The following is a 27,352-nucleotide window of genomic DNA, read 5'->3' as shown; positions in this document are numbered from 1 at the left end:
TTTATCCCAGAGTTCCTATGAGATGGCAGTCCAGTTGCTTAAACCAAACGTTTCCCTGATGATCACTTACTGTGCTGTTCCTCCTTTTCTGGATGCTGACTTGAGACCCAGGGTCTCATTTGGAGAAGTGCTGTGCTCACAGTTGCAACTGAAGTCTGTGCTTTGAACATGTGAAATGCTATATAATGCTAAGTGCTCTGAAAAATTAGCTCATCTGTGCCTCAATTTGGCCAATAATAATGAGTGGATACCTTTGACCTTAATTATTCTGTGCCTCAGTCCCTCATCTGTAGAATGGGGATAATAACCCCCCATGTCTCCCAGGAGTGGTTTGTGACCCACTCAGTTATTATAGTGATGGGCACTATAGAGAAGCCCAGGAGGAAATGAATAATTCTGTCCTCAGAGAAGGGTTTGAACACTGTGTAGTAAGACAGGCCTGGGACCATACATTGAACAGAGAAGATAAAATAAAATACTGAACACCTGCTCACTACATGAGCACCATCCATTCTGTACGTGGAATGAGGCAGGGTCCTGTGGGGAAAATGGTATGTCATCATGTAACTAGACCAGTAGTTCTCAACCTGTGGCCCATGGGCTGCTTGCGGCCCAATCAGCACACAGCTGCAGCCCATGTGACAGCCTCAGGGCCATACAGGTAGCGTGTATGTTGTGTGGATGTGGCCCACATAACAGAGAAGCTGCATATGCGGCCCACGATGGTAAATAGATTGAGAACCACTGAATTAGACGGTACAATCATAATGCATACACACAAGAGGGCTGAAAGGCTGCACAAGCATTTCCTAATTTTTGAGTTCTTGACTTTGCAATGTTAATTAAATTCTTCTAATGTAATTTTTGTGCCTCCCTCTGCCACAAAGCATCTGCTTCCAGCCTGTGTCGGAAGACAGGATACTGGGCTAGATGGACCACTGGTCTGACCCAGTATGGCCGTCCTTCTGTAAATAGCATAAAGCCTAGTTCAGCTGTTGCAGCCTTTAAGGTTGACCGTTCTTGCTGATAATAAAAATAATGAGAGTACTTTCTCAAACCTCCCCTGGTTATTTGCCATATAAACCATTTAAATAGAATTGTTTACTACTTTAAAGCTGTGCTATAGAGTTAGGCTTCATCTAACTTTATTACTGCCGCACTTGGTTTCAAGAACTGGCTTTCCAACAAAAGAAGAACAGGTAATTCTCAGCATACAGAAGAACGCCAGTGGTTATAAATTTCTGTAAATAAGAACTCAAGACCTGGGCTTGCTTCTGAAGAAAATTCACTGTTGGACTACATGTAAACATGACTTTGATGTCCTATATTTTGCCTGCGGGGGAATATGCTGTTAGGAATTCCCTGTGGTTCTAATTGACTTTAATTTAAACTGTAGCTGGAAGCACTACAGATTTCTCTGATCAGCGCATTCGTAGCAATAGCTATGAGGGTCCAGATTTTACCACTCCAAAAGCCATCAGCGACTTGGCAGTGCGGCGGGCACGGCACCGGTTGCTCTCTGGGGAATCGGGGGAGAAACGTACCTCGAGACCTGTCAACAAAGTGATTAAATCAGCATCAGCTACAGCCCTCTCCCTCCTGATTCCTTCAGGTAAGAAATAAACCACATTTAGATATTGTAAAAATGTGAATGCCTTGAACAAAAGACGTGCAGACAGGACCTCTGTTTTTCTGCTCCTGCCAATAAAGATATTGTTCCTGAGGGAAGAGGAATTGGGACTCCTGCGTATTTGCCACTTACATGGAAAATGAGTGTTATTTTGCTGAAGACAGAGATGTACTTGTGATCTTGTGACTACAGATACCATAATTGACAGCTGTGTCTCATTGTCTTGATAACCGCTTCTTTTGTTTAAATTGGCTCCAAGAACTTTGGCTGGTCTCTAGACAAGGATGCAGCAAGAATATCTATTAAAATTACAGACAAAACAAGTTTAACCCTTTTGCTGCTACTTCTCTGCACCTGATATCCCTAACATTTTGTTGAAATCATGCATATCTGGCACATTCAGTTTCCAGGAATGTTCAGATGAGAGGGTTGAATACATTTAAGTAAGTTAGTACCAAACAGTGTGTATATAGAGATATGGATATATCTTTATAATTTTTGGCACCAGGCTGTGGCATTTGTTAGAAGCCTCTGTCAAACAGGGTAGAAAGGGCCATGGTTCAGCGGACGTCTCTCTGGGAGGAATTCTTGCGTTGTGCCCACTACCTCCCACCTCCCCTTTATAGAGCTCAAGGCCTTACTGGAAGTCCCAGGGACTCACTTGTTCCTGTCTAATAAGAGACCAGGAACGCCCCTGCAATTTGCAGCCAGTGTGCCAGGCCAGCACAATATCCTGAGAGAGCAATACCAGCTATAATGTCTCTGTTGGAACCCAGGAGGCAGATAGAAGATTGCTATTTGGCTCCATTGTGGTGACTTGCATTTCATTTCCTGTCGTTTGAGGGTTGGTTGGTTTTCTAACCACCATCTCCCTCATGAATTTCTCTAAAATGCTTATATCCAGCAGAGGCCCTGACAGAACTGTTCTCATCTGTCAGGTAAATACATACTAGATGGCTCAGCAGGTGTTTCTTAATGGTCACTTTGTGGCAGTTTTTCCTAGACGAATACAGGAGTTGTGCATTCAGTTCATATTTTTGTATATGTTTTGTAATGTAAATTATTTTATCAGCTTATCTAAGTATAGTAAGACTATTTTGATACATGTGTTATTGCTAATATTAGTAACAACTGTAATAGTTTTTAGCCAATAGGTCAGTTGAATCACACCCATGTAAGAGGGGAGCTGGGTTTTGCAGCTGCTCATTTGTAATATAATTTTTAAATCATTACAATACTCCTGCATTAGCTACTTCCTACTTGTAAATATTTTGCCCCTTCTGAATTAAAAACCCCACAACTTCCTTGAGCCAGTTGTAGTCCAACCTCATATCAAATTTCATTTTTAAAACCCAGGTTGGTTTTGAGTTACATTGGGCAGAAAAAGTGACCCACACCATGTTTACTATTTATTTGAACAGTGTATTCTCTAATCTAGAAACTGCTATATATAAAATCATGTATCTATATAAAATATTGTAAAAGAAATCTTTGGTAGACTGAAACTGTATACTCCAGGATTCTGCCTGGAGCAAATATTTATGGCTGAGTAATGAAATCCCTGAAAATAGCTTTTCAAAATGGACACATTGACCCAGCTGTAATTCTAGATGACAAACAACAATGCTATACTAAGTACATAATAAGTACTCGCTTTTTTGAAAACAGCACTGATTTTGACCTTTCAGAGCACTTATTAATTAAAAAGACTACAGGAAATGAACCTTGATACATTTGATACTAAAGGAATTTTTAATGCCGCTTTCACTAGCTTTATAAAAACATAAGGAAGATTTCATTTCCTATTAGAATTTTAACAGGAGTTATATTTCCCTTTGAAGGTCAGGCTTTCTAATTTGCACTCCTTTGTATCATCACTGTAGATCACCACACTTGCTCCCCATTGGCTAGTCCAATGTCACCTCATTCTCTGTCCTCCAACCCATCTTCAAGGGACTCCTCACCAAGCCGAGACTTTTCTCCTGCTATCACAAACCCAAAACCACCAATCATAATCCATCGGGCTGGAAAGAAATATGGCTTTACCCTTCGTGCTATTCGAGTCTACATGGGGGATAGTGACGTCTACGCTGTGCATCACATGGTCTGGGTAAGTCACTGTTTTTCTAATAAGAATGCTCTTAGGGGCTGGGAATTCTTTCTTTCCAGATTGCAGGTTTAATCTATAAACTGTCCTTTGCTGCCATGTATCCCCTCTCCTAATTCAGACCCAAAGGAGTCTTTTGACAGACAAAATCTTTTAAAAACCCCTGGGGTTTTTAATCAGGAACAGTCCAACCCCATCACAAAAATCACAACAGCTTTTTCTTTTTTCCACCACTGGTAACGTAGGTCTGTCTCCTTTTACCAGAAGTGAATATATTAAAGCATGTGTCTTTGTGCAACTCCTCTTGCTCTCTATTGGGGTTGTCACATGAGGGTCAATTACAGCTAATTCATCCTGACCTGTGTAAGCAGTGATAGTTTGCTTAGATCAACCCAGTCTGCTGGAATTTTCAAGACACCCACTGGGAGTTGATTACATGCCTTAAACCATCTGTGCCTTTACATTGATTGTCCAGCGATTTGGCATTCAGTTTAGCTGTGTTATGCCAAGTGATCTTACTGTCTGCTTCTCCATATCTCTCTTCCTTCCCCTTACAAATATATGATCTGTGTGATCTTTCTTTGGCAATGACTGTTAACCATAATCATATTCCCCAAAACGGTGTATATTATTTAAAATGCACTGTTTTAGAATTATAAGAGAGGGTGGAGGGCAATGGTTTCTTAATATCGTTCTATATCAGTGTTTTGGAGACCTCATTAGGAAAGCCAGTCTTTGTATGTGGTGATCATTATTTTTCTACTTAATGAGCAGCATAAAACAATCTGGAACTGGATTTTTCTCATAGTAGCTTCCCTTGAAAAATTCTGTATTTATTAGCACTGTGGCTTGCAACCTCTTCAGTCCACGTTGAAGAGAAAGCTGCTGCAACAAGTTACGCCTCACCTTAATGTTGCAGGCCCCTATTTTAATGTGGGGATGGCAGCATCACCAATGGGGGAAAAACCTTATGGGATGATTAGGGCGTCACGGTTTAGAGAAAGTACTGTGCTAAAGGATGGGAGGTGGAAAAATAATTTGTTTGGATTCAGATGCATGATATGTACAATCTCAATGCCTGGAAACTTGGCTGACAGAAGAATGAGGCTACAAGACTTTTTAGCCAGCTTCCAAGATACGTGCTCCAGGATGTTTAATTCTGAAGCTCAGTGGGCTTAATTTTCTTTATATTTATACGGATATCAAGAATATTCAGAGTGATAATTAATGATGATCAAAAATTTGCAAGGACACTTAACCTCATGGTTCAAGGCTTAAGCCAATTTCTAACTCTTGGAGATCAGGATGAGACCTGTGGGGTGCAGATTATCCCACATCTACTATTGTGAGGTTCTTACGCCTTCCTATGAAGCATCTAGTATTGGTCACTGTTAAAGATAGGATCCTGGATTGGATGGACGTCGGGTCTGGTCCAGTCTCGCTATTCCCGTGTTCCTGTGTATTTTCAAGTAAGTCATTTCCCTGTCATTGGCAGCATGTGGAAGAAGGGGGTCCTGCTAATGAAGCAGGTCTGCGGGAAGGTGATCTGATAACCCATGTCAATGGAGAGTCTGTACATGGACTGGTGCATACTGAAGTGGTGGAACTGATCCTGAAGGTAGGGCCGGAACATGCTTGTATTACAGAATGTGGACAGTATATACCTAAAAACTGATTTAAAACACAGTTAGTATCTGATTGTCAGAGGATCATTTTAAATGCAAGTTAAATACCTGGCTCCTAACATTAGCCTTGCAAAAATCCTTTGCTTTAATCCCATTGCCAGGTAGAAATTATTAGTCTCTCCCGAAGTCTCCAAAATTGTCTCGTTCCACTTTAAACTGACATTCCATTGATGTTTGTGGAAAGTAACGGCCTATCAGGTATATTTGGCACCAGAAGAGATGCTCATTTGTTTGACTTTGATGATAAATTTGGAAGCAGTCAACAGGTTAATATGGTGTAACTATAATAATCCCCTCGTATCATTTTAAGAAATACCCTCACATTTTTCCCATTAATTTTGTTTTGCTTTAGGCTGTTAATGTTATTAGCTCTTAATACTGTTTTTAAAAGAGGCTTTGTAATAGCTGGTCTTGAAAGTATTTAGCTAAATGACTTGTATTTTGATACCTCCTTGTTTGCTGAGTACGTTTATGGAAATAAAATGAACCCTTTAACAGTTCCAAGAGACAGGCCTTTGGTGGGGTTTGCACATATGGAACAAATGAGGGATTTTTCTGATTCAAGTCGAGGAGACCAGGCTAGTGCTTTTAGACACAGTCAGTATAGATTCATGCTGATGGATGCCTGATGCATTTCAGTGTATCTGTCAATCTATCAGCATGAAGAAAGGGTCAGACACATAAGTAGGGAACAGGTTTGGGTGCCAAAGAATGCTGCTTTGTCTGAATTTCTAGAAGGAAGATGATTGTTGTAGTTCTCATTGGTAGTATGTATTGGCACCATCACCATGATATCTTGGTGTCTTACAAGGCGTAAGTTGAGGCATTCAGGATCTCAGTAAGAGAGGTCAAAGCCCATGCACCTTCTACTCTGTGCAGCTGTACCAGTTAGCTAGGAAACCAAGATTTAATCTGTTGTGAAAGCCTGACAAAAGAGGTCCATCTTACTGCTCTAGATGAAGACTCAAAGAGGGAAAGGGGATTAGTCAAAGGAGTAAAACATGTCAGCCTGTGATTAATTAGCAATCCACTTGCTCAACACCTAGAACTGCCAAAAGCAATCTTATTCTATACAACTGCCATCTCTTGTATCCGACAGAGTGGAAATAAGGTATCTATCTCTACTTCCCCATTTGAGAACACATCAATCAAAGTTGGGCCAGCTCGGAAGCCCAGCTACAAATCTAAAATGGCTCGAAGGAACAAGAAAAGCAAAACTAAAGATGGGCAGGAAAGGTGAGCTTGATATTTTTTTTTTTTTTAAACTTTGAAAATTAAATGCTCCCGAGGTAGGTAGACCTTGTCAAAGCAATTTCCATGCAATAAGTTTGTGTCAGCACACATTGTTATTTACATCACACCTCTAAACTGAGTGAGAGAGATGTGCCTGTAAGAATAAATAAATCTTTTGGTTTGACAAATGAGTAACTTCTAATTCATCTTCCCAGTAAGAAGAAGAATTCTTTGTTCAGGAAGATCACAAAGCAGGTGTCATTGTTGCACACTAGCCGCAGTTTATCTTCACTTAACCGCTCTCTGTCTTCTGGAGAAAGTGTTCCCGGTTCTCCAACCCACAACCTGTCCCCTCGGTCACCTACGCAGAGCTACAGATCTACTCCCGAGTCTGTACATTCAGGTAAAAAAACTGTTTATAGAGGGGATTTTAATTTTTAATGGCTTCATTTTTAAAGCAAAATATAAAACAGCCACCAACCAAATATTGAGTTTACATTTATTTGAACTTCAAAGCAGTAATTTCTGTGTACATCTGTCTTTGCTGTGGGTAGATAAAAGTTTAATCATGAAAAAGGTCAGTCTTTGTTCATTATATACATGGATGGCTCTTTTAGCAGTGCAGATGTGTGGTGCAAGTTATGATCTTTCCACAGTATTTTACCTTTTTTTATAATAATACATAAGAGAAAAATAGTTGAAATGTGGAAAAAATCATAGCTGAAAATTTGGCCAGTAGACACAGAATTTTAAGAAACTTGCATCCTGACAATAACAACGATAAAATGCATGATTTTATGTACATATGGCTTAATACGGTAGTAACAGAATGTTTTCTCACTGAGTTTCTGGGAAATACCCTGTAGTATTTTCTGATACTGATTATGTGACAATCCCATAGTAGCTCTACTGGGAACAATGGTATGCCACCTTGTAATATCTTTACTATAATACCTTGGGGTAATGTGACAAACAGCTCTTCTTACCATTGTACAAGCATAGCATGAATGTTTTTAATTATAAAATAGTAAAAAAATTCCTTTTCTTTTTTCTTTTCGAAGTTGGTGGAAATTCTTCCCAGAGCAGCTCCCCCAGTTCCAGTGTTCCCAACTCTCCAGCCAGCTCTGGACACATCCGACCCAGTTCTTTACATGGACTAGCCCCAAAGCTTCAACGCCAGTATAGATCTCCGAGGCGTAAATCTGCGGGAAACATCCCTCTCTCACCACTAGCTCACACTCCCTCACCAACCCCACAGTCCACATCGCCACAGCGTTCACCTTCTCCTTTGCCAGGGCATTCAGTAGGCAGCTCCAGTATTATTCAGTCCTTTCCTGTAAAATTACATTCCTCCCCACCTCTGGTAAGACAGATCTCCAGACCCAAAAGCGCTGAGCCACCCAGGTCTCCTTTGCTGAAGAGAGTCCAGTCAGCTGAGAAACTGGCTGCCTCACTGTCTTCTGAAAAGAAGCTGGCTTCTTCTCGCAAACATAGCTTGGATATCTCCCATTCTGAATTTAAGAAGGAGATGCTACAAAGGGATCCTAGTCTCCAAAGTTTACAGGAGTCTGTGAATGAAGCAACAGGAGGTAAAGTTGGGCTAGCGGAAAAAGGGACACTGCAGAAGCCATCTTCCAGGAAGCTAGGTGCTATTCGACAAGACAGAGTAGAGAGGAGAGAGTCGCTACAAAAGCAGGAGGCCATTAGGGAAGTAGATTCCTCTGAAGATGAAACAGATGATGGTTCAGAGGATAGTCAAGATGGGAGAAGATTGGAAAGGCAACCCTTCAGAGGAGAACAGGGCTCCAACTCTTCTAATGATGATAATAAGTTTTCTTCTAAACGGGAAAGCAAAGACTATATGGAGGATGATGCTTTTCTAACTGATGATCCAAAAGGTACAGCAGACTTGCAGAAGGTAACAAAGCAGCCACCTAAGGCTGTCTCAGAGGCACTGCAAATTAGCATACCCCAGTCACAGTCAGAGATGCTTACCAGAACATCTCCAGGAGAATCTGGCAAATATGAAAAGCCACTGCCAGGGTCAGGAACAACAGCAAAAGAGCATAAATTGCCAGAAAACAAAACCTTTGAGCACATTAGTCAAGAAGATGCCTCTTATGAGAGCATCAAATACACTGTGGGGAAAAGTATAGATTGCATAGAAGATACAAAGTGCCCACCTGTGGGAATCCTTCAGTTTGAGCAGATCCATTCTTCAGGGGTGTCACATGGTAAAGATGCTCCAAAGGAGTCCGTGTTAACAGAAATCAGTCAAAAAAACCAGCGTTCACTAGCACTTACTACTTGTTGCACAGTGGGTATAAACTCTCCTCTATCAATAAGCCAAGCAGACTGCAGACAAACAGATCACAAACAAGAACTTCAATCTACAGAACAGAGCAACAGATTTCAACATCTGGCAAATGTAAATGAAACATCTCCAAAAAGTCCTACTGCTGAAAAACAGCAAACCTCGTGCCATGCAGAGGGCTCTTCACAAGGCAAGAATCAATTAAATGCTAGGAAAATTAGCCCAAGTAATGCAACAGGTGCTGCACCCTCAACTCCCCATGGTGAAATGGCCCTTTCGGTGTCTCAGTTAGAAACTGTAGCTCAAAGTGTGTTGGGCCCAGCGAAGCTTGACGTGTTGGGTACTAGAAAGCTGGAAACTGATAAAGAGTCCCCCCAAATGGACCTGTCCTGTAAGAGAGATTCAAAACAAAGAAGGCAGGAAACGCTAAAGGTGGGATTAGGTCGAGAAAGAGCAAAACCTCTTAGCACAGACAATCTTACTAAAACCTGTGCACCCTACACAGAGTCAATAAGACCAGCAAAGTCTTGGGAGCCAGCGTGTTCTCTGACAGCAAAAAAAGAGCCAGGTTTTGGCAGTTCTAAAGCACTTGAAGCCTTGGGGGATAACAGGAAAACTTCTCCATCAAAAGATCTACCACATGCCCCTGGAAGAGAGATTCTTAGGGCATCTCCTCTGCCAGATGGCAGTCTGAAGCTCTGTAAAGAGGAGACTCTGATGCAGGAAAAAAGCAAAGAGGCTGGAGGTCAATTAAAAATACAAGACTTTCCGTTGTCACATGAAAATGTTATAAAGAAAACATAGCAGGGTCCCTGGAATACGTGCACTGGAGAATTCTACCTTCAGAAATAGACTGCATGTTTGAATTTTGTAATATACACTAATACGAAATAGAACTGTGTACATCTATTTTTGGGAGGGTTGTTTTTTCATACTGCCTTTTGCATTTTTTTTCATCCTTGCAATTCTATTTTTGTACACGGTGTGCTTGCCATTTGAGGTCTCTTTGGAACAGGGTATCTTTAAAGCAGAGCTATAAAATAGTTTGACTTTTTTTTCTTTATTTTGCCCTGAATTTGGGGTGTGCTGTGCATTTCCCTCCAGTTTTGCATTTATTTCAGATCCCAAAGACTTTTGTGTGCAAAATAGGCAGCTGACATTAAAATCTCTCACTTTTTCAACTTTCTCTTTCAAATTGCATTCATGGTTTCCCAAATTTTCAGATATTTACAAGCCAGTTTTCCCTATGGCAAGGAGAAAAAAAAAACTACCTTGTTAATAGGTTATCCTGCAAATTCAAGCCCTCTTCAATGCAACCCAGATCCTCTTTTTCTCTGTCACTTTACATATCCTCCAGTCCTCCACATATCTTAGAGTTCATTGCCTCTATGTGGTCAGTCTGGTGTGCAGGGAACAGTCCTATATATTTTTTTAAACATTATTTTTTTAAAAACCTGTTTCTCAAATGAAAGCTCAAAGAAGCAAGTCTCCAATCTGTAGCATGTTTTTCCGGGATGGTTTATTTTTACTTTGTTTTACAGGACGCACAGCACCTCTCTCCTCTATCTTTTAACATTTTAATTGAGTTTTCTCCCTCCCTTTGCTGCCTGCCTTTCTAGTCTGCATTGATCCAGAACAAATAGTGACACCACATGGAGGGACATGGTTGTTTTAAAAATAATAATGCTGATAATTGTAGCACTCTCAAGTACGTCCCAAGTAATGTTAACTTCATGGCATATGGGCATTGGAGACCTCTCCCTCTTAGGATGGATCCAAGTAGTTCATCTCGGGGAGCTTAAGTATTCCTGCTAGTTCTGAAACAGAGCGTGAGAAACCCAGCAAGGGTTCTGAATTTGCCTTTCTTCTCAGAGAGTGCTAAGAAGTGTTGTTACCTTTGATTCATCAAGTTATGTGGATGAGCTGCAAACAGACTTCAAAACGACACACATGGTATTTCAAGATTTTACCTTTGGTAGCTAGACCATGTCCACTGCTCAGTTCACCCGGTTCCATTAAGAATTACAATTATCTCCTGGGTTCTAGCATTTCTTTGCTTTAAATGTGACCAGTTCTGAATAACATTATTTTGGGGGATGATTAGATCTGTAATAAAACGCTGATAAATACGTAGTATAACATATCTCTGGCATTGTAAGCCATTTCCTTACTCTAGCCAATTAATGCCTACTGTCAAAGAATGCTACTGTCATTCATCATAGAATGCTCTTGGCTTTCACTCCAGCCTTGTCTGAGTATATCTGTGTGTGGATAGCCTACAATATCTAGTTACCCAATTCATTGGTGTACTTTGATAGGAACATTTCTGAATGGTGACTGTACTTGCAGCAGTACACCAGACAAAGAGTCGCATCTATTGGTCCAATCTCATTCTACCGCTTTTTTCCATTATGAAAACCTCTTTTGAACTTTGAATTTCTACTTATTTTCTCTAAATGTATCTTTTGTATAGGAATACAATTTTCCCATCTCTCCTTCAACCTGATTTAATTCGTGATGCACCAATTCCAGGAATCTCTGAATTTCTTGTCCTCCCTTTTTCTCTGTAACCATTTTTTTCATTCTATAACTGATTTTGGATGCTGAGATTTTATTTTTGGACCAACTTTTGTTTTGGAGTTCTTTTTTATATTCATGGAACTGTTCACTCTGTGTGTGCGTGTGTGTGTGCATTTACTGTAATGCTGTTAAGAATGCACAGGCTTCTTAATGTACTAAGAGAAGCATCAACACTCCCAAGCAATTCATAAATAGCTCCAACAGTGACTGTTAAAGATAAACTTACTGTGTCTTTGATCCTTGCACTGGAATGCATGAGCTAGTCAAATGCACATGGGTTTGCAATTGTAAATCACGACCTTTGTACTGCCCAATCAGTGTCTTTCATTTACCAACCTCTTGAAGCACTCTTTATTTTGATAAGCGTGTCATCCTGTGTTGATTTCAAGACAATAGTGAGTGCAGGTTTTGCTGCTGCTAACTGATCTGACTGGGTTTCTTCCCAGTGGGTCGATCGATTAAGAAGTTTTCAAGAAGAAAGGTCCAATTGGCAGTACAGACTAATATAAAATGTGCAGAGTCAGAAACTAACCCTCTAAGAGATGCCCGATAATTTTTGGAAAATCTATTACATTTAATTACTTATATGAACTTGTACCATGGAGATAGCCTTGTAATGGGAGTGCTGTGTAATGTCTGCCTTGGGTTATAAGAATTATATACAAAGCACACCTAGATCTCATGTGAGGTAATTTATATTAAGATATAACCCAAATGGTCTTTGTTTGAACATATAAAATAAGCAGTGAACCATCCCTCTCCCATGGCACTCATCAATTGGGTGGATGACAAATTGCCCATGAAAAATAATGCAGTATAATTTGTGTGAGAATAAACAGCACTGTGTCTAAATGGTCTGTCAATTCTAGCCTACTAAGAGCCTTGTGACCCTTTGCTCAGACATGGAGGGGTCACAGCTACTTGTCTGGGAGGTTACCAGGGAAGCTCCCAGAAAGAAGGCATTGCACATTACAACAGTCTGCAGAGTACTACTCCTTTAGCAGATTGCCTCTCCTGCCTTTGAAAATAGGACTTGTTACAGTGAATTTCAGTTTTATCACTCCCTAAGTAATCACAGCTGAGCAGAGGAGGGTTGTGAAGGGGCCTGACACATTTCAGCTTTTGCATGATGGCACCAAAGGAATGTTTGGCCAAAGAAAGTATAAGGTGCGTGTTTAGCCACCCAGTGTCTGTACAGCAGATGCAAATCAATAGGTTCGATTTTAAAAGTCCACCATTTGAAAGCCCAGGTAGGCTGGTGTTGCCAGGGAAAGGTCCATTACTGGTGGACCTCACCAGCCTCACAGTCCCTATCCCTTGTCAATTAAAACGTTGCCCAAGATGCCAAGTACGCACAGTCCCCACTCTGTTAAATGATGTCATTCTGGCACCTTTTAGCAAAGCTCTTGGGAAAAGCTGAGAGAAGATTTCCATGGAAAATTGTGACGATGAACCAGATACATGCCAAGATTTATCACTGTCTGGCTGAAAAACGAAATAGTAACTTAAAGAAATAGTTTTCTGACTCAATCTTAGAGATGGGAGAGATGAGACATTGGAAATTAATATCTGTGTGCATGGGTGGGGTGTGTGTGTATGTTAGTATGGCTTTTCAGAGTGCAAGTTGAGTGTCATTCTGGCGATACAAAACATCCTACCGACTGAGTCTGGTCACCACAATGAACACTGAATTGGACAAGGGGAGGTAAAACGTGTGTGTGAGAGAGAGAGACCTAACCATCTAAGCATGTTACTTTCCTGAGGTTTTTTCATTTTGTTTGTGGGTTTGGGTGCGAGTTGTTTTGTTTTTCTTTTAGTCATTTTGCTTTTGGAATTTACCATATATAATTTGTTCCCACCCTTGTCATCCTTTTTTATCTCTATACCCAACTGATGCATTCCTGCAGAATGCTTCATTTCAGTGTTATTTTCCCTCTTGCCTTTTAACTGTAGCATCTAAGAAAAATGAATGATATTTATTGTAAATATTAGACTGTAGCATTGTAATCACCACTCCTGGGGTTGAATGCCAGAGGCTTTTAACATCCAGTATCCTAAAGAATGCTTGTTGGGGGATGGGCAAAAGGCGTGACCTGTGGTCTTGACATCCACACTGCATTAAGGTGTGATTTAGATTTTTTTCTTCCTGCACAGGGAGGATAAAGTCTTTTCTTTGGTTTTCTCTTACTGGATGTGAAGGATAATGCTGTACTTCTAGTAGAAGATTTTGACAGACATGTGTGTTTATGTTGTGTTCAATTATCATATCCAGGCGGCTGTCAGTGTGGCTTTGAAGCTGGGCTCTGGTGTCAAGCTGTGTTACTCAGCACTTGGCTAGATAAGAGGAAGATGTGGAATTTAAGTGTTTTTAGAAACTTGAACAATTGCCACATAATAGCGGTGCAATAATTTTTATTCATGTTGTACCTGCATGTTGATGTTTAAATCCTCCTCTGAAATAAATTTTTTACATAAATACAAACTCTTGTTTTTCCTGATTTTCTGTCTCCTATTTTAAATCTTCTGCAGAATATGTAGGCAGCATTGCCATGCATTTCATGCTGCCAGCTAAAAAGTCTGTTTAGCTTCACTGTGTGCTTTGAGGCTATTATACTCAAATGAATCCACAGCATATGGAGATGGCTGCAAAGTAACAGCAAGCTGGTGACATCAAGGTAAATCCAAAGCTCTCTGCAAGTTCTTCTGATTTTTTTTTTCTGCTTGGATCAGTTGGTTGCATAAGCCAAAAGTTTCCTCCTTTGCACAAAACTTGCCTTCCCCTACTGAGATCCTTGGTTCTTGTCCTAAGTGACTGGTTAGTGTAGAATCCCTTGTGTGGGCTCAGACCATTCCCATCACTGGATCTTATAAAGAGACACACAAGGAAGGATAAAACTCTTAGTTCAGCTACAATAGAAAGCAAAAAGCAACAAAACAAGAAAAGGGGTGAGGGGAAAGGTAATGTAACCAAGCATAATGTATTTTAACAAAAAATTAAAAATAAAATCTAGCTCCTCACCATTATGATGGTGGTGCTCCCCACCATAACCTTGAGCCTTCAAACTCAGAGGAAGCTGGCCGCTTTCTACCATGGCATGCAGTCATGTGTGGGCATAACCCTCCTGATACGTGCATGGATCAACATTGTGGGACAGAACCAGTCATTGGAACAAATTAAATAGAACATGCATTATTGCATCTATATTTTATACTGCATATGTGCATATGCATATATACAATGCAATAAATGTTGTGTACAATGTATGCATGTACCTGCAATTAGGATGCGGGTGTCATAGCAAACAGCTAAAGCATTGGTAGGACACAATGCTGTGCTATGACCCATTGTAACAAGGCAGAGAGGTTAGCATCATGAGCATGAGCAGAGCAGAGCTGAGCTCACTGGTCATTTTTGTTTGCTGCCATTAATGAGGTCAATAAGAATAGATTTAAAAAATTTATTAAAGCTAATGTTAAAAAAAATTATATAATAGGTTGAGAAAAGAGTGTCTGTACATCTGGGTATAGTGCTTAGATTATCCACAAATCCACAAGTTAGTTTTTTAAAAGTCATATGATACATAGAGCACATAATCAGCAATAACCCAAATTTAGGTGAATAGATTTAACAATACAGTTTAGATATTAGAATCTGAATACTCGGGTACATCACGCATGAAAAGTTGTACAGAGATATTTGGTTGTGGAAAGCAAAATATATCAGAGTGGAGATTGTCCCTCAGTAATTGAGAATTAGGTTGGTTGTCCATTTAGAAAATACAATTCATGAGGAAAGTATTTGTTACTTTCCTGACTGCGCTTCTCATCGCCACTCAAGCTCATCCCTCCTGGTATTGCCGATGTCCAGTAATGTGTTCTATGTAGATGTCCCTAGACCACCTGATGGCGTCCGACACCGTGAGTTGCCGCATCAGCCAAGCGTAGCGTTGACCAGTTCCGTATTCTCTCAGCACTCGCTCGTGCACTACCTTCTTCCTCATTCCTGAGCAATTGTTGCGTAATGTATCAAGGGTGAAGTCCTGAGCTCAGTGACATCAGCAGGAGTTTTGCCAGTGACTTAGGCCTGGTCTACACTAGAGATAGGTCAACGTAAGGCAGTCTAGTCAACCTAACTCTGTAAGTGTCTATGCTAAAATGTAGCTCCCACCAATGTAACTCAGCCACTTCACCAACTTAATAGCTTCACCTCCACAAGAAGCACAGCGCTTAAGTCGATGTAGTTAGGTTGACACAATATCAGGGTAGACACTGCATTGCTTACATAGACTGTTCCTGCCTTTAAGAAGCCATCTCACAATGCCCCACACTGACAGTTAAATCGGTGCAAGCACTCCTGATGAAGATGTACGCTGCCAACTCAAGGAGTGTAGTCTGGACATGTAAAACCAATTCAATTACTGCGGCGGCTGGATGTCGACATAACTTAGATTGACTTAATTTTGTAGAGTAGACTTGCCCTTAATAGAGGCCAGGATTTCATCTGACGTCTGCAGTGCTGTGCCACATACCTGGTGTATGTCCTTATCGATATAGACGAAAAAATTACACCACGACTCAACGCAGCAAGGCAATTAGTGTGTCAGTGGAACTGGAAGAAGAAAAGGCATAAAGCAAAGCACGTAATAATTTCTTCCATACTCTGGCAAACCATTAAAAACAACTTTCTGTAAATACAGTTGAACCACACTGTCCTTTATATTTTCTGTTGCATCACGGCTGCTTACCAACATATAAACTAGTCCTGTTCCTCCCAGTCCTGTGAAATATACAGTATTTTAAGCGAATTGTTTTAATTCTGATTAGCCCTGCTCTGCAAATGGCCATCATTCGGAAAAAGTGACCGTTTGCCACCCCCAAAGTTTGATAGTGCAGCTTCCATCTCTCCTATTAACTTCTGTACACAAGGTGAGCGATGTTCCTTTCAAATGCAGAATAAAGGCAAGTCAAAGAAACAAGGAAAAGCAGTGTGGCTATCTGCAATGAAATAAATGTTTTAGCAAAGGAGGTTCTGATACCATTTTGTTTAATCATTTTTATTGCCCCCCCCCTTTTTTTTTTTTTAAAGAGGATGGAATTCTGATTTCTGTGCTCTCAGGTGTTCTCCAGAGGAGATATTCATGTAAGGGACAGGGCTGTCAGTGAGGTGAATAGGTAGAATCATAGCTGCCTGCCATGCATGACACCTGCAAAATGCCATGCTCAGTGCATGTTAGGGGGCCGGACGGAATCATCCCACTGGTACCGCTGCTCCTGGGGCATGCAATGCATGCCTTGTGTACACAGACAGCATGTCGCTGCTCCCATTGACTTGAAATCTACCCAGAGTGAAAATTTGCAACCACTCTTAATATAATCCGTTGTTCAAACTGACAGAACTTGCACTTGGCCCAACTTGACCTCAAGGTCAGGATGATGGGAGCTTGTAAGCTCTGCACACTAAATGGATCTTGATTCTCTGTTTGTTTGTTAAAGAAAGTGGCAATGCCAAAAGGTACCTTGCATTAACATTAAGAATTTAACCTCAAACAACCAAGAGTCAGAAAATTTTGAAAGCTAAAGTAGCTCCCAGGATGTTAACTCATTCGCATTAACTCAGTACATAGTATTTATATTTCTGTTTTTCTTCTTATCTGAAAACTGGACTCTATTAATGCATAGCATAAAAAATACAGGGTGTTGCCTCACAGCTGGGTTAAGGCTGCTGCCACAGCGTTAAGTTTTGGAATGTTCTGGCTTCTGTGTGCTCTGTATTCCCCTCTGCTGCATGAATACTAGTTTGTAGATGGATTACATACAAAAAGACTACATTAAAAGAAAGTTAAGGTTGCAAAGTCAAGCAGTCAAAATGCAAGAAATGCCAGAGGTTGTCCATGCAACTTATTTAAGGTGTCTTGTTCACAAGCATTATGATACAAGAATGGTTTAGTCTGGAAAACATGCCTTATAGTGAGAGACTAAAGACATTCAAGCTATTTAATTGAAAAGTAGGCTAAGAGCTGACTCAATCACTGTCTACAAGTAATTGCATGAGGAATACATTTCTGATAGTAGATGGCTCGTCAGTGTAACAGGAAAAAGAGGTAAGATCCAAGTGATTGGACACCAAAACTAGACAAATTCAGACTTGAAATAAGGTATACATTTTTAACCATGAGGATAATTAACCACTGGAACAATTTATCTAGGGACATGGTGAAGTCTCCAACACTTAAGTCTTAAAATCAAGAGTGGATGAAGTGGATATCTTTCTAAAAGTAATGCTGTAGCTCATCCAGAAATGATGAGCTTAATGCAGAAATTATTGGGTGAGGTTCTCTGGCCTGTTATGCAGGAGATCACAATAGATGATCATAATGGTCCTTTCTGACCCTAAAATTTATGATCCAGTCTTTAAATAGGTGATCACATACTATTCTTTGCACAGGGACACCTGCCTCATTCAGTGTACACTGGGGACCAGAGAATGAATCACAGCTGTGTAGTGAATTAGGCTGTTTTCTAGAGGAGCAGCCATTCCAATCAGTCTGTAGTACAGTACTAGCTGATCCGTAAGCGAAGAATCTAACCAGACTAATTTTCCGTTCATACATTTGCTGCCCTCACAGAACTTTTTGTCCTGGACTTCACAGTCCAGAACTTAGCTTGTTTAAAAAAAAAAAAAAAAGAGGGAAATGCAAGACATCTATCTTCTGCCTTTTCGAAGTGTCACAAGGGCAGGGACAAGGGTAATGAAGATGAATTTGTACTACCTAGCAACACATGGTGTTTCCCCGCATCTCCACAGCCCGCGTTGCAACTCTGGAACTGAGCTGGCTGCCCAGTTTCAATCACTGTCTCTCTGATCGATGGAAATGTCACATGGGAGAAAGGGGCCCAGAAATGCTCCATGCTTGTAAGGAGACACAAGCACGGGACATCTGTCTGGAGTCTGCACCTTTCCTGACAGCAAATCAATGGCCAGTGTCGGGGGAAGACTTGTAAGGGCTAAAGGATTAATCACAGGTAGCCTGACATTCTGTGCCAGGTGAGCGGTGCTGCTGTACCAGACTCTGCAGTGAGCAAAGCCCGCCTTCCACGAGGCTAGTGGCAGCAGAGTTTTGAAGTGGTCCCAGCAGGGTAGCTCTTTAAGGAAAGCACGTGGTTGATACCTGAGACACTGCACCACATGCAGGCTGACTGTATCCGAAAGAAAGTGAACTCTGTCTGAGACAAGCATGGCACTTCTGCTGCCACCCAGGACCGCTCCAAGCCAAACTGGGTCCTGATTTGCACCTCATTCAGTGAACGGGTAAGGCTGACCTTCAGTGCAGGCAAAGCAAGTAGCCAGTTGGGTGCCCTGTGGCCTGTGCTAACACACAGGCCGGCCCCATCTTTCAGCAGCAGGTTCAAGTGAGGGGGAGGAAGCCACTTGCTGCCAGACCCCACTCCCAGCTGCTGAACCAGAATGAGGGGCGATCCTTGACTCCCAAACCAGACGTCCCTGGTAGTTGGCGCCTAGCCTTGCTTGGGGCCCTGAAAATTGTGTGCATGACGCAAATGAGAAGCTCAGCCACCCAGTGGAGAGCTTCATAATACCTGCATCAGTGTCTGCCCTTCAGATGGCAGCCCCCGGACACATCCCTATCATGGCTTTAGGCTATGTAGGCGGTGGTGACTGTTCAAGTGACAACGTAGTCCAAGTCAAGTGCGCAGCTTGTTTACAGTGAGCTCTGGTCTTAGTGCAGGTTAAAAGATCACCCATTACGCACAATCCAATGCACTGTGCCAAGGGAAACCTTCACTAATGTGTAACACTCCCCGTGCAGTTTTACCTTCCTGGACCTTACTGCTTTCACTGGACACCATAATAAGACTGAATGCGAGCAGGCCGTAGCGATCAGGAGGGAGGGAGTTGTCTGCATTGACTTCAGGAATACACAGAATGCCTTTGGCATTCTTGCCAATGCTATATCTACGGAGTGAGGTAAGTGGGTGACATTTGTCACTGCATGCTAACCCCAAAACCCCAGGGGTCTTTGAGCATCTTGCTGCCTGCCCATTCCACAGAGACCAGGAGGAAAATCCTACTCCAGTCCGGCTTACGCGACTGAAGACTGGCACCAGTTAATCACCAAGCCCATGGCCCAGCTCTGTGGCTTGAGCAAAGTAAACGGTGTTGGCTTTCCTCTAATTTAAGGCAAGGTGCAGTTATTATTCGGCCCCGAGCTAGGGAGTCATACTGCAGTAGCTGTTCTGTTCTGAGAGATTCAAATGGCTCTTACACATCTGTTAGGGTTGCCTGAATGGCCAGAGTGGTCTCTGAGTGGTACCATGTTCATCAGCCTGTTAAAGAAAACCAAACACTTGGGTTCAAATGGGCTTTAGGAAAATTATGAATATAGCACAGAGAACAAATTAAAGGCCAAGAAGGGGCCTCTTAAGTGCCCCAGTCTCCATATTTCCTATTATTCAGTCTTAATGGAGTTTATACCCAGCCAGAGACAGATTCCAGATTGCTTCTATCACAGTGTAAGCCAGGCATGTTTCCGCTGAAGTTAATGGAGTTCTTGTGGATTTACCGGGGTGTAATTCAAATCAGCCTCTGTCTATAAAGCAGCCACTATTCAAAGAGCAGCATGTGGATTTTTTCAATCGGGATTTGAATACAGGTTGTTACCCAGCAACCCCAAGTGCTAGGCGCTAGGTTATATCTATTATAAAAGGGAGTAGGTCTCTTTGAATTAGATTGTCATGTGCAAATTCTTGTTTGGTTTGGAAAGAGGTTGGATCAGGAAAGCGTTTATTGGCAAATCTGGGCTTGTGGCTAATGATAACTCTCTGACCTGCCAGTGGCACCAGGAAGAAGCAGTTTTGTTCTGCTTTATGTTTGGTTGGTTGGTTTCAAATATGAAATGTTTCTTGTTTTGCATTGTCCCTCTGTTTCCTGGAGATAAAAAGGCCCTGGGGAGGAAAAGAAGCCTTCAGAGAGCAGCTATTTCAGTGCTGTGGAGAAATAAAGGGAAGGGAGAAATGTTATCAGGCAGGTTGGGAGGGGGGACTGGACCTTTGACAGGCAGCATGCCTGGCTGTGAATGGAGAGCTCCTTCTCATTCAGCTGCCGCTCCTTTAGATGAGCTGTTTTCTGTTTGAAAATTCCTGGCCAAGCAGCAGAGAGGCATCTGCTGGCAAAGTAGTTTGTTTCCTGCTATTGCTCTTTACTCTGCCACTTCCTTGGCTCCCTGTGTAGCCCACACATCCCCTGTTGCTGCCTGTCCCCTGTTGACTGAGGATGGGGAGGAAATGTTTTCAGGCTCGAAGTCACCACTGTGGTGATTTGTTGCTTTATCAAGACGACTGGCTCAGCATTTTCCACCCGTGGCCTCATGATTGAGGCCAACCTCTTCCCTGCCCAGTCTTAGCAAGGAGCCTGGATGCACGGTATTGTTCCTTCGTCTTGTTGTCCCTGTCAGAGGAATAAAGTTTCCAGCTCTAATCTGTGTATTCCCAGCAGACTGAGAAACCCCTCTTGATCTCCTTCAGCAGCCTTGGCGTGCACGTGTGCAAACGAGCTCCGGCTGTAACGGCCCAAGTACCTGACGATGCAGCTCTGTCCAGCAACTCTGTTAGATGCTGGTGCTGTCTCAGGTGGCAGGAGCAATCGGCTCATCTCTGGGGTGAGCCGGAGCAGTGCACAGTTTATGACAAAGAGCCCTTCGGTGACTAGCACCAGCCTGTGTTATGAGAGGGATCTATACATGGGAGATATCTCTGTCCATTTTAATAGATAAGGTGCCAGTAGATGCCACTCAATATGTAGCATTGTTCTTGGGTCTTGTAGGACCAGTAAAACTGTCCTTGGACCCTGCAAATGGCTTCCCGAATGCAGTTCTTTGCACAGATCTCTTAATGGTCTTCTCTATTCAACTCTGCTGATTCTTCGCTCCCTGCTGCAGGGGAGTGTATGCACACGAGATATGCAAATAGAAAAGGAGGACTTGTGGCACCTTAGAGACTAACCAATTTATTTGAGCATGAGCTTTCGTGAACTACAGCTCACTTCATCGGATGCATACCGTGGAAACTGCAGCAGACGTTATATAAAGGAAGATGATGTAAGGCACTGCATTTAGCCGTATGGAGTGGAAATCTATCAACTGCATGAAAAAACTTTGTACAGATACAGACAGACATCATCTTCCTTTATATAATGTCTGCTGCAGTTTCCACGGTATGCATCCGATGAAGTGAACTGTAGCTCATGAAAGTTCATGCTCAAATAAATTGGTTAGTCTCTAAGGTGCCACAAGTACTCCTTTTCTTTTTGCGAATACAGACTAACATGGCTGTTACTCTGAAACCTGTCATTATGCAAGGCACTGCATTTAGCCGTATGGAGTGGAAATCTATCAACTGCATGAAAAAACTTGTACAGATACAGACAGACATCATCTTCCTTTATATAAATGTCTGCTGCAGTTTCCACGGTATGCATCCGATGAAGTGAGCTGTAGCTCATGAAAGCTCATGCTCAAATAAATTGGTTAGTCTCTAAGGTGCCACAAGTACTCCTTTTCTTTTTGAGATATGCAAAGAATGCACTTGTGGGTAAGGCACAAGAGATCTAGGTTCAGGTCTGGGTTCTACGACAAACTTCCAGGAGTGGGTTGATTATTCTTTTCCCACCTCCTCAGTCTACACGTTGCCACTGACACACTTCAAAATAGCTTTGATGACATGTAAACTGTATGCCGACAAATGCCTTAGAGGTAATACTGCACTATTTACTTAGAAGCTCTGTTGCCCTGATGAGGAGCAGCACCATAGAAATACCTTTGTATATATGACAGAAGGGCAGCATGGGGCATGAATTACAGAAAACTCTTGTCAAGCCATTGTATTGCAAATATAAAACCAATTCCAAAGGGGAAGAGAAATCAAGAGCCATATGTCAAGGTGAAAAGATGCGTTTTCTTTTGTGGAAGGGCTGATCCAGTCAGCAGCAGCTGTGCCAAAGAAGGCTCTCTCCTCAGCAATGACGAGACCGGAGGAAGGGCCAGAGAATACACCAATGCTAGACAAGCAAAAGTATCAGAGACTGAGAGGCAAGAGCCATGAAGCAGGCTGGAGAGATTTTAAAAGGAGAAGGCTCTGCCAGTGTAACACCATGCCCCTAATGGGTCATCAATAGCAGGGATTGAACTTGGGACCTCTGGATCTTAACGCCCGAGCCTCTGCTGCTGGGGCTGGAAGAGCCAAAGCTGTAGCAGGTGCATCAACCTCTGTAGGGCCCAGTCACCACTAGCATGGGACAGAGCAGCCCACTGAACGGGTGGGTTCCACCAACATCTCTCCAAATTCCGCTGTGAATATCTGCTGGGGGTGCTCCAGAGTGACCCTCATCCGCCTCCGGCCTGTGACCGGTTTTCACAGCACATGGATGGATCACTGTGGAGAACTTGTGAGTTGCTTTCCGCAGAGCACCGGCTGGGGGACACCGTTATTCTATAGATCAGCAGTAAATGGGCATGAGCTGGATTTCAAGCTCTGCGCAGCTGCTTGGCAGACCCAGAGAGGAAGAAAGGTCCAGTGGATAGGGCACTAGCATAGGACTTGGGAGACCTGGGCTCAGTTCCCCGTTCCGCCACAATCTGCCTATGCAACCTTGGGCAAGTCACTTAGTCTCTCTGTGCATTAGTTCCCCCTCTGTTCAATGGGGATAACAGCCCTGCCCTGCCTCGCAGGGGTGTGTGAGGCTAAATGCACTAAAGATCGTGTGGCGCCCGGAGACTATGGTGATCGGGCCATACAAATACCACAAATAGACAAATATTGATACAAATCCCCATCGCTTCACAATGCGAGCTTGTCTGGCCATTCACAGTGTGACAGTGCCACAGAAATAAATGTTTCTTCGGATTCTGCCTCGTTTAGCCCTGTTCCAAGCCAAACGAATGATTGACCAGTCAGATATTGGTGATCCTGCAGAGGCTGTGTTGCCTCAACGTTTGGTTTCTGAAATCCAGTCAACCGCTCCCTGGCCTTGTGATTCCTATTCTCTCAGTATAGGAGTCTTATGAACGGTGTCACGCTGTCTGGAGTGGTTCACAACCGTGAGTGCCAACTGCAGTAAGAGGCCCTGAAACATAAACCCTTGTGTCAGAGGCCTGGTCTGAGGCCTAAAGCCTGAACCAAAGTACTTCCAGGCATTGCTAAGCAAAGCTGGGCTGTGAGCCAGAGGCAGGCCCTAGTTGCAGAACTTGGCAAGAAAAGGGCTCCTAGAAAGCACAAGCTAGTGCTATAAGTAGTAATAAGAGGAACATGTGCCAAGATGGCACCTGGACATCCCAATACGAGGACACTTCACAGAGGTAACAAGGAACAGCCAGGTGCATCCCAAAGACAGGGTCAAAAGGACAGCATGATGGACAGATCTGTTTGTTTGAACCAACATGATCAAAGGGGGAGACAGCACCCTAATGAGTCAAGGGGGCTGTACCTCAATATGTCAGTAGGGATGAGTAATCTGTCCTGCAACGGTATAAAAGTAGGTCCGGGAGCGCACATCCTTGTCCAGCCTCGGGGGCAGTGGAGTGTCCCGCCCCTGACTGAGCTGTGTCCATTGCCGGGGGCACATGTTCGTAGTATGCCCTGTAGAGTCTGTCGGGAACTATTACTGTGCTTCGTCTGACAATAAACCTGGCCAGGTTCCTTCGTACCTCACTAGAGTCTGTGGTCGTTGGGGGTTCTCTCGGGGTCTGCTGTGTTAGCTCTCTGCCCAGAGCTGGGGCAGCACACAAAGGGAACACGCACGCAGCCGACTGTTATCATCGAACCAGAGCAGAGCACCACATCGGTAGCTACCGACAACACCAACCTCAGGGCAGACTATCAGAAAGGCAGGGCAGAGACCCCAGAGTGCTTCAGGAGTTCAAATGAGAACCCCCGAAGCACTATAAGTCTTACCATGGAGTCGCAGACAGTCCCCTCGGGCGTTCCAGTCTATCTTGCCACCCAGGCAAGCTGGTCAAAGTGTAGCTGATTACTTTACACCAAAGATCACAAAAGATTCAGGCTACTTCTAGTCCCAGGAGACCAGTCACTTATCCTAGGTCAATTTATATCTCAGATCTCACACCCAAGACAATGCTCGTAGCCTATCCTATAGTAAACTAACTAAGGATTTATTAACTAGGAAAAAGAAATGAGTTATGTATAGATTAAAGCAGGCAACATCTATACCCAAATGAGTTACAGTCTATAGTTCCAAGTGATGACAGAGTTGCTGTAATCTGTCAGTACTGAATGTCTTTTCAGGCTAACCCAGGTTGACCCTGGGGATCTCTGCTTCTGTTTCATAGCTCCAGCCCTGTGAGAGTCCAAACAATAAAAGAGATGAAAAATTTTCATGTCATATCTTTATTTCCTTCTTCCAGAATTCAAGCTAATGGGATGAGCCCTTTTGCACATAGCTTATGCAGGGCTGTTCACAATACAAAGACTTTGCTATGTCCCACAATGGCCCACTTCATTTTGATAGTCTTTCCTGATGGGCAAGAGGTAATAACCTTTCACATGGATTTAGCATTTTATATTAGATGAAGTTTTTTTTCTTGGTTGGTGAGTTTCATAGTTTCATAGAAACATTTTACAGCTATAGCACAAACACTGTTTCATAGAAACATTTTACAGCTATAGCACAAACACTTAAGCATTACCTTATGGCCTGGGATACAGCACGATTATCAATAGGATTAATACACCTCGCAGTTTACAAGCATTACATAAAGTCTAACATCGAAGCACAGTCACACAGATGAGCTGGACTGCTTTCCAGCAATGCATTTGTCAGTGCTCAGCTGAGGCCTTGGCAAGAGCTGGCACCTGGTCTGCCAGCATCACGAACACCACGACTTACTCTTGGCTCCATCCACAAGAAAGAGATGGGGTTCATTATGTCACTCTTTGGAGCAGCAGCTGGTGGGGTTAAAGTGGACTACGCGTCTGGAGGTTGAGGGAATCTGTAAAATGCTCCCCTGATCAGCTCCCTGGATGTGTTTAGACTGATCTGGGCTCACTCTGGAGGGAAAAATAAGATTTTGCCATATGTGACCCCTATTAGCCCAACTCTGGGAGAGGGAACTGGAGTCTATCCCGGCTCACACATCAACAGAATGACTAACCAAGTTCAGTAGAGCGGCTGGATTGTGTCCTCAATGCTCCCAAAGGCAATGGACTTGCATAGGAGTCAGGTGGTGATACTTGAGAAAGAAGGGACCCAGCATGATTCTCAGATCCCAGGCTGAGCTTGCTTCCCAGGAAGCAGTTAGAAAAACACATCTGTTTATATGTAAATTGAGCACATTTGACATAGAGACACTGAGAGAATGCAAATACTGAGCCCTACGGTGCCGTTTTTCCAGGGTTGAGTCTCACTTGACAGGCCCTCAGAGACCATGGGGAAGAGCAGGGCATAAATTCCTAGATGGATGGAAAGGAGGAACTGCCCTCTCCAGGCAGTGCTGGTGCTCTCCCAGTCGGAAGTCCTGTTCACTCATCAGATAGGAGAATGACTCTGATGCAGGGGAGGAGGATACATTGGAGCATTTTGCATATTTACACTGGAGAGCTTTGTTGGCAGCTCTTAGAACTGATTGGATCCTTTCCGCATGTCCCGGTGGTTTTACCCTGATCTGGAGGGGGACCTGAACCATATCTGAACTCCAGCAGCCACCACAAATTCTACTACTGTACAGACTTCTCTTGGGACATTAACATGGGCAAGCAGTGATGTATTTTCCTCCTTAATTCCCAGGTGTTTGATAAATCGTGGGATGTTTTGCAAGGACCCAGGGCTATCTGCATGTTCTCTTTGGCGTTTAAGTGTGGAGTGCAACTGGACCTTCAATGTTGCGGCTTGGGGCTGAGCTGCAGCTCGGAGACGTTGACTGCTGTAGTGCATGGGTGCACAGAATAGTTTTGAAATCTCTGTGGGATTTTCCCACCAGATAGGGGCTGAATTTCACAACCAGTTGCATTTTGTTGCTTTAAACCAATACAGTTACCTTTCAATGTGTGCACCACACCGCTTTCCACTGGAAAAGCTTGCAAACGTTTTCTGGGATGAGCCTGTCTCAAATCAGCTTGAGACCCAATCAGTTCCAGGAACATTCTGAATCCCTCTGAGGTTTTTTTGTAAAAACCTCGGCTTGCCCAAATGGCAGAGCCGTGGGCAATAATCCTTTGATGTCAGGGGAGCCAATGAACACGCTTAACGCCTGCCCGGAATCAGTCCCTGCATCCCAAAATACTGGTAACCTCCATCAGAGGGCAGCATTGGCTCACAGGAGCAGGGACTGCTTTGCCATTAACTTTAGCGCCTCATACAGCCTGAATCCTTAGGCCGTTTCGCTCCCTTCTGTATTAAATCACACATTGTAAAACACGTAGCAGAGCCTGAGAAGAGCAGGCAGCGATAATGTGAACTCCCCCTGTGGGATAGAACAGCGCTAGCGTATTCCACTGCTCAGTTGTCCGCTTCCCACCAGCCAGCTTATGTAATGTTCCCTACAACCAGAGCTTCTGATGCGAGCCGGACCCCAGCTGTATTCCTTCAGCCCCTGGAGAGGTGCCGCGTGGCAGGGCTCACTGTGCAGACGTTGCCCTGCCAATGTGGCTGGGCCCTTGTGGTGCACAGCAAATGGCTTCCTCTGTGCAGCTCAATGCACAGAGCTCTTAACAGCTGAGTCCAGCCTGCCGGCCCTCCATGGTGCAGTCAGTCTTTGGCTCTGGCCATCCCTTTAGCA

General features: G+C 43.1%; 1 protein-coding gene and 1 long non-coding RNA gene across 13 annotated transcripts in view; both read left to right on the top strand.

The window, feature by feature from the left end:
- Window positions 1–14,031, top strand: part of MAST2 (microtubule associated serine/threonine kinase 2) — a 391,471-nt gene extending 377,440 nt beyond the window's left edge. For all 12 annotated transcript variants that reach the window (XM_048862155.2, XM_048862154.2, XM_048862150.2 and 9 more), the window contains 6 exons: window positions 1,397–1,612; window positions 3,514–3,740; window positions 5,233–5,355; window positions 6,522–6,658; window positions 6,871–7,058; window positions 7,717–14,031. In XM_048862155.2, coding sequence (XP_048718112.2) covers window positions 1,397–1,612; window positions 3,514–3,740; window positions 5,233–5,355; window positions 6,522–6,658; window positions 6,871–7,058; window positions 7,717–9,773 — 2,948 coding nt within the window. In that variant the 3' untranslated portion in view covers window positions 9,774–14,031. The remainder of the gene's footprint in view (window positions 1–1,396; window positions 1,613–3,513; window positions 3,741–5,232; window positions 5,356–6,521; window positions 6,659–6,870; window positions 7,059–7,716) is intronic.
- Window positions 14,032–19,387: 5,356 nt separating this feature from the next.
- LOC142073040 (uncharacterized) overlaps window positions 19,388–27,352 on the top strand; it is a 33,235-nt gene continuing 25,270 nt past the window's right edge. Inside the window, exon 1 of the long non-coding RNA XR_012669743.1 lies at window positions 19,388–19,533. This is a non-coding gene — a long non-coding RNA (uncharacterized LOC142073040). The remainder of the gene's footprint in view (window positions 19,534–27,352) is intronic.

The sequence above is a fragment of the Caretta caretta genome, chromosome 8, assembly GCF_965140235.1.
Source record: "Caretta caretta isolate rCarCar2 chromosome 8, rCarCar1.hap1, whole genome shotgun sequence".
NCBI classification, from domain to species: Eukaryota; Metazoa; Chordata; order Testudines; family Cheloniidae; genus Caretta; species Caretta caretta.
This window is presented reverse-complemented; position numbering and strand designations above follow the sequence as displayed.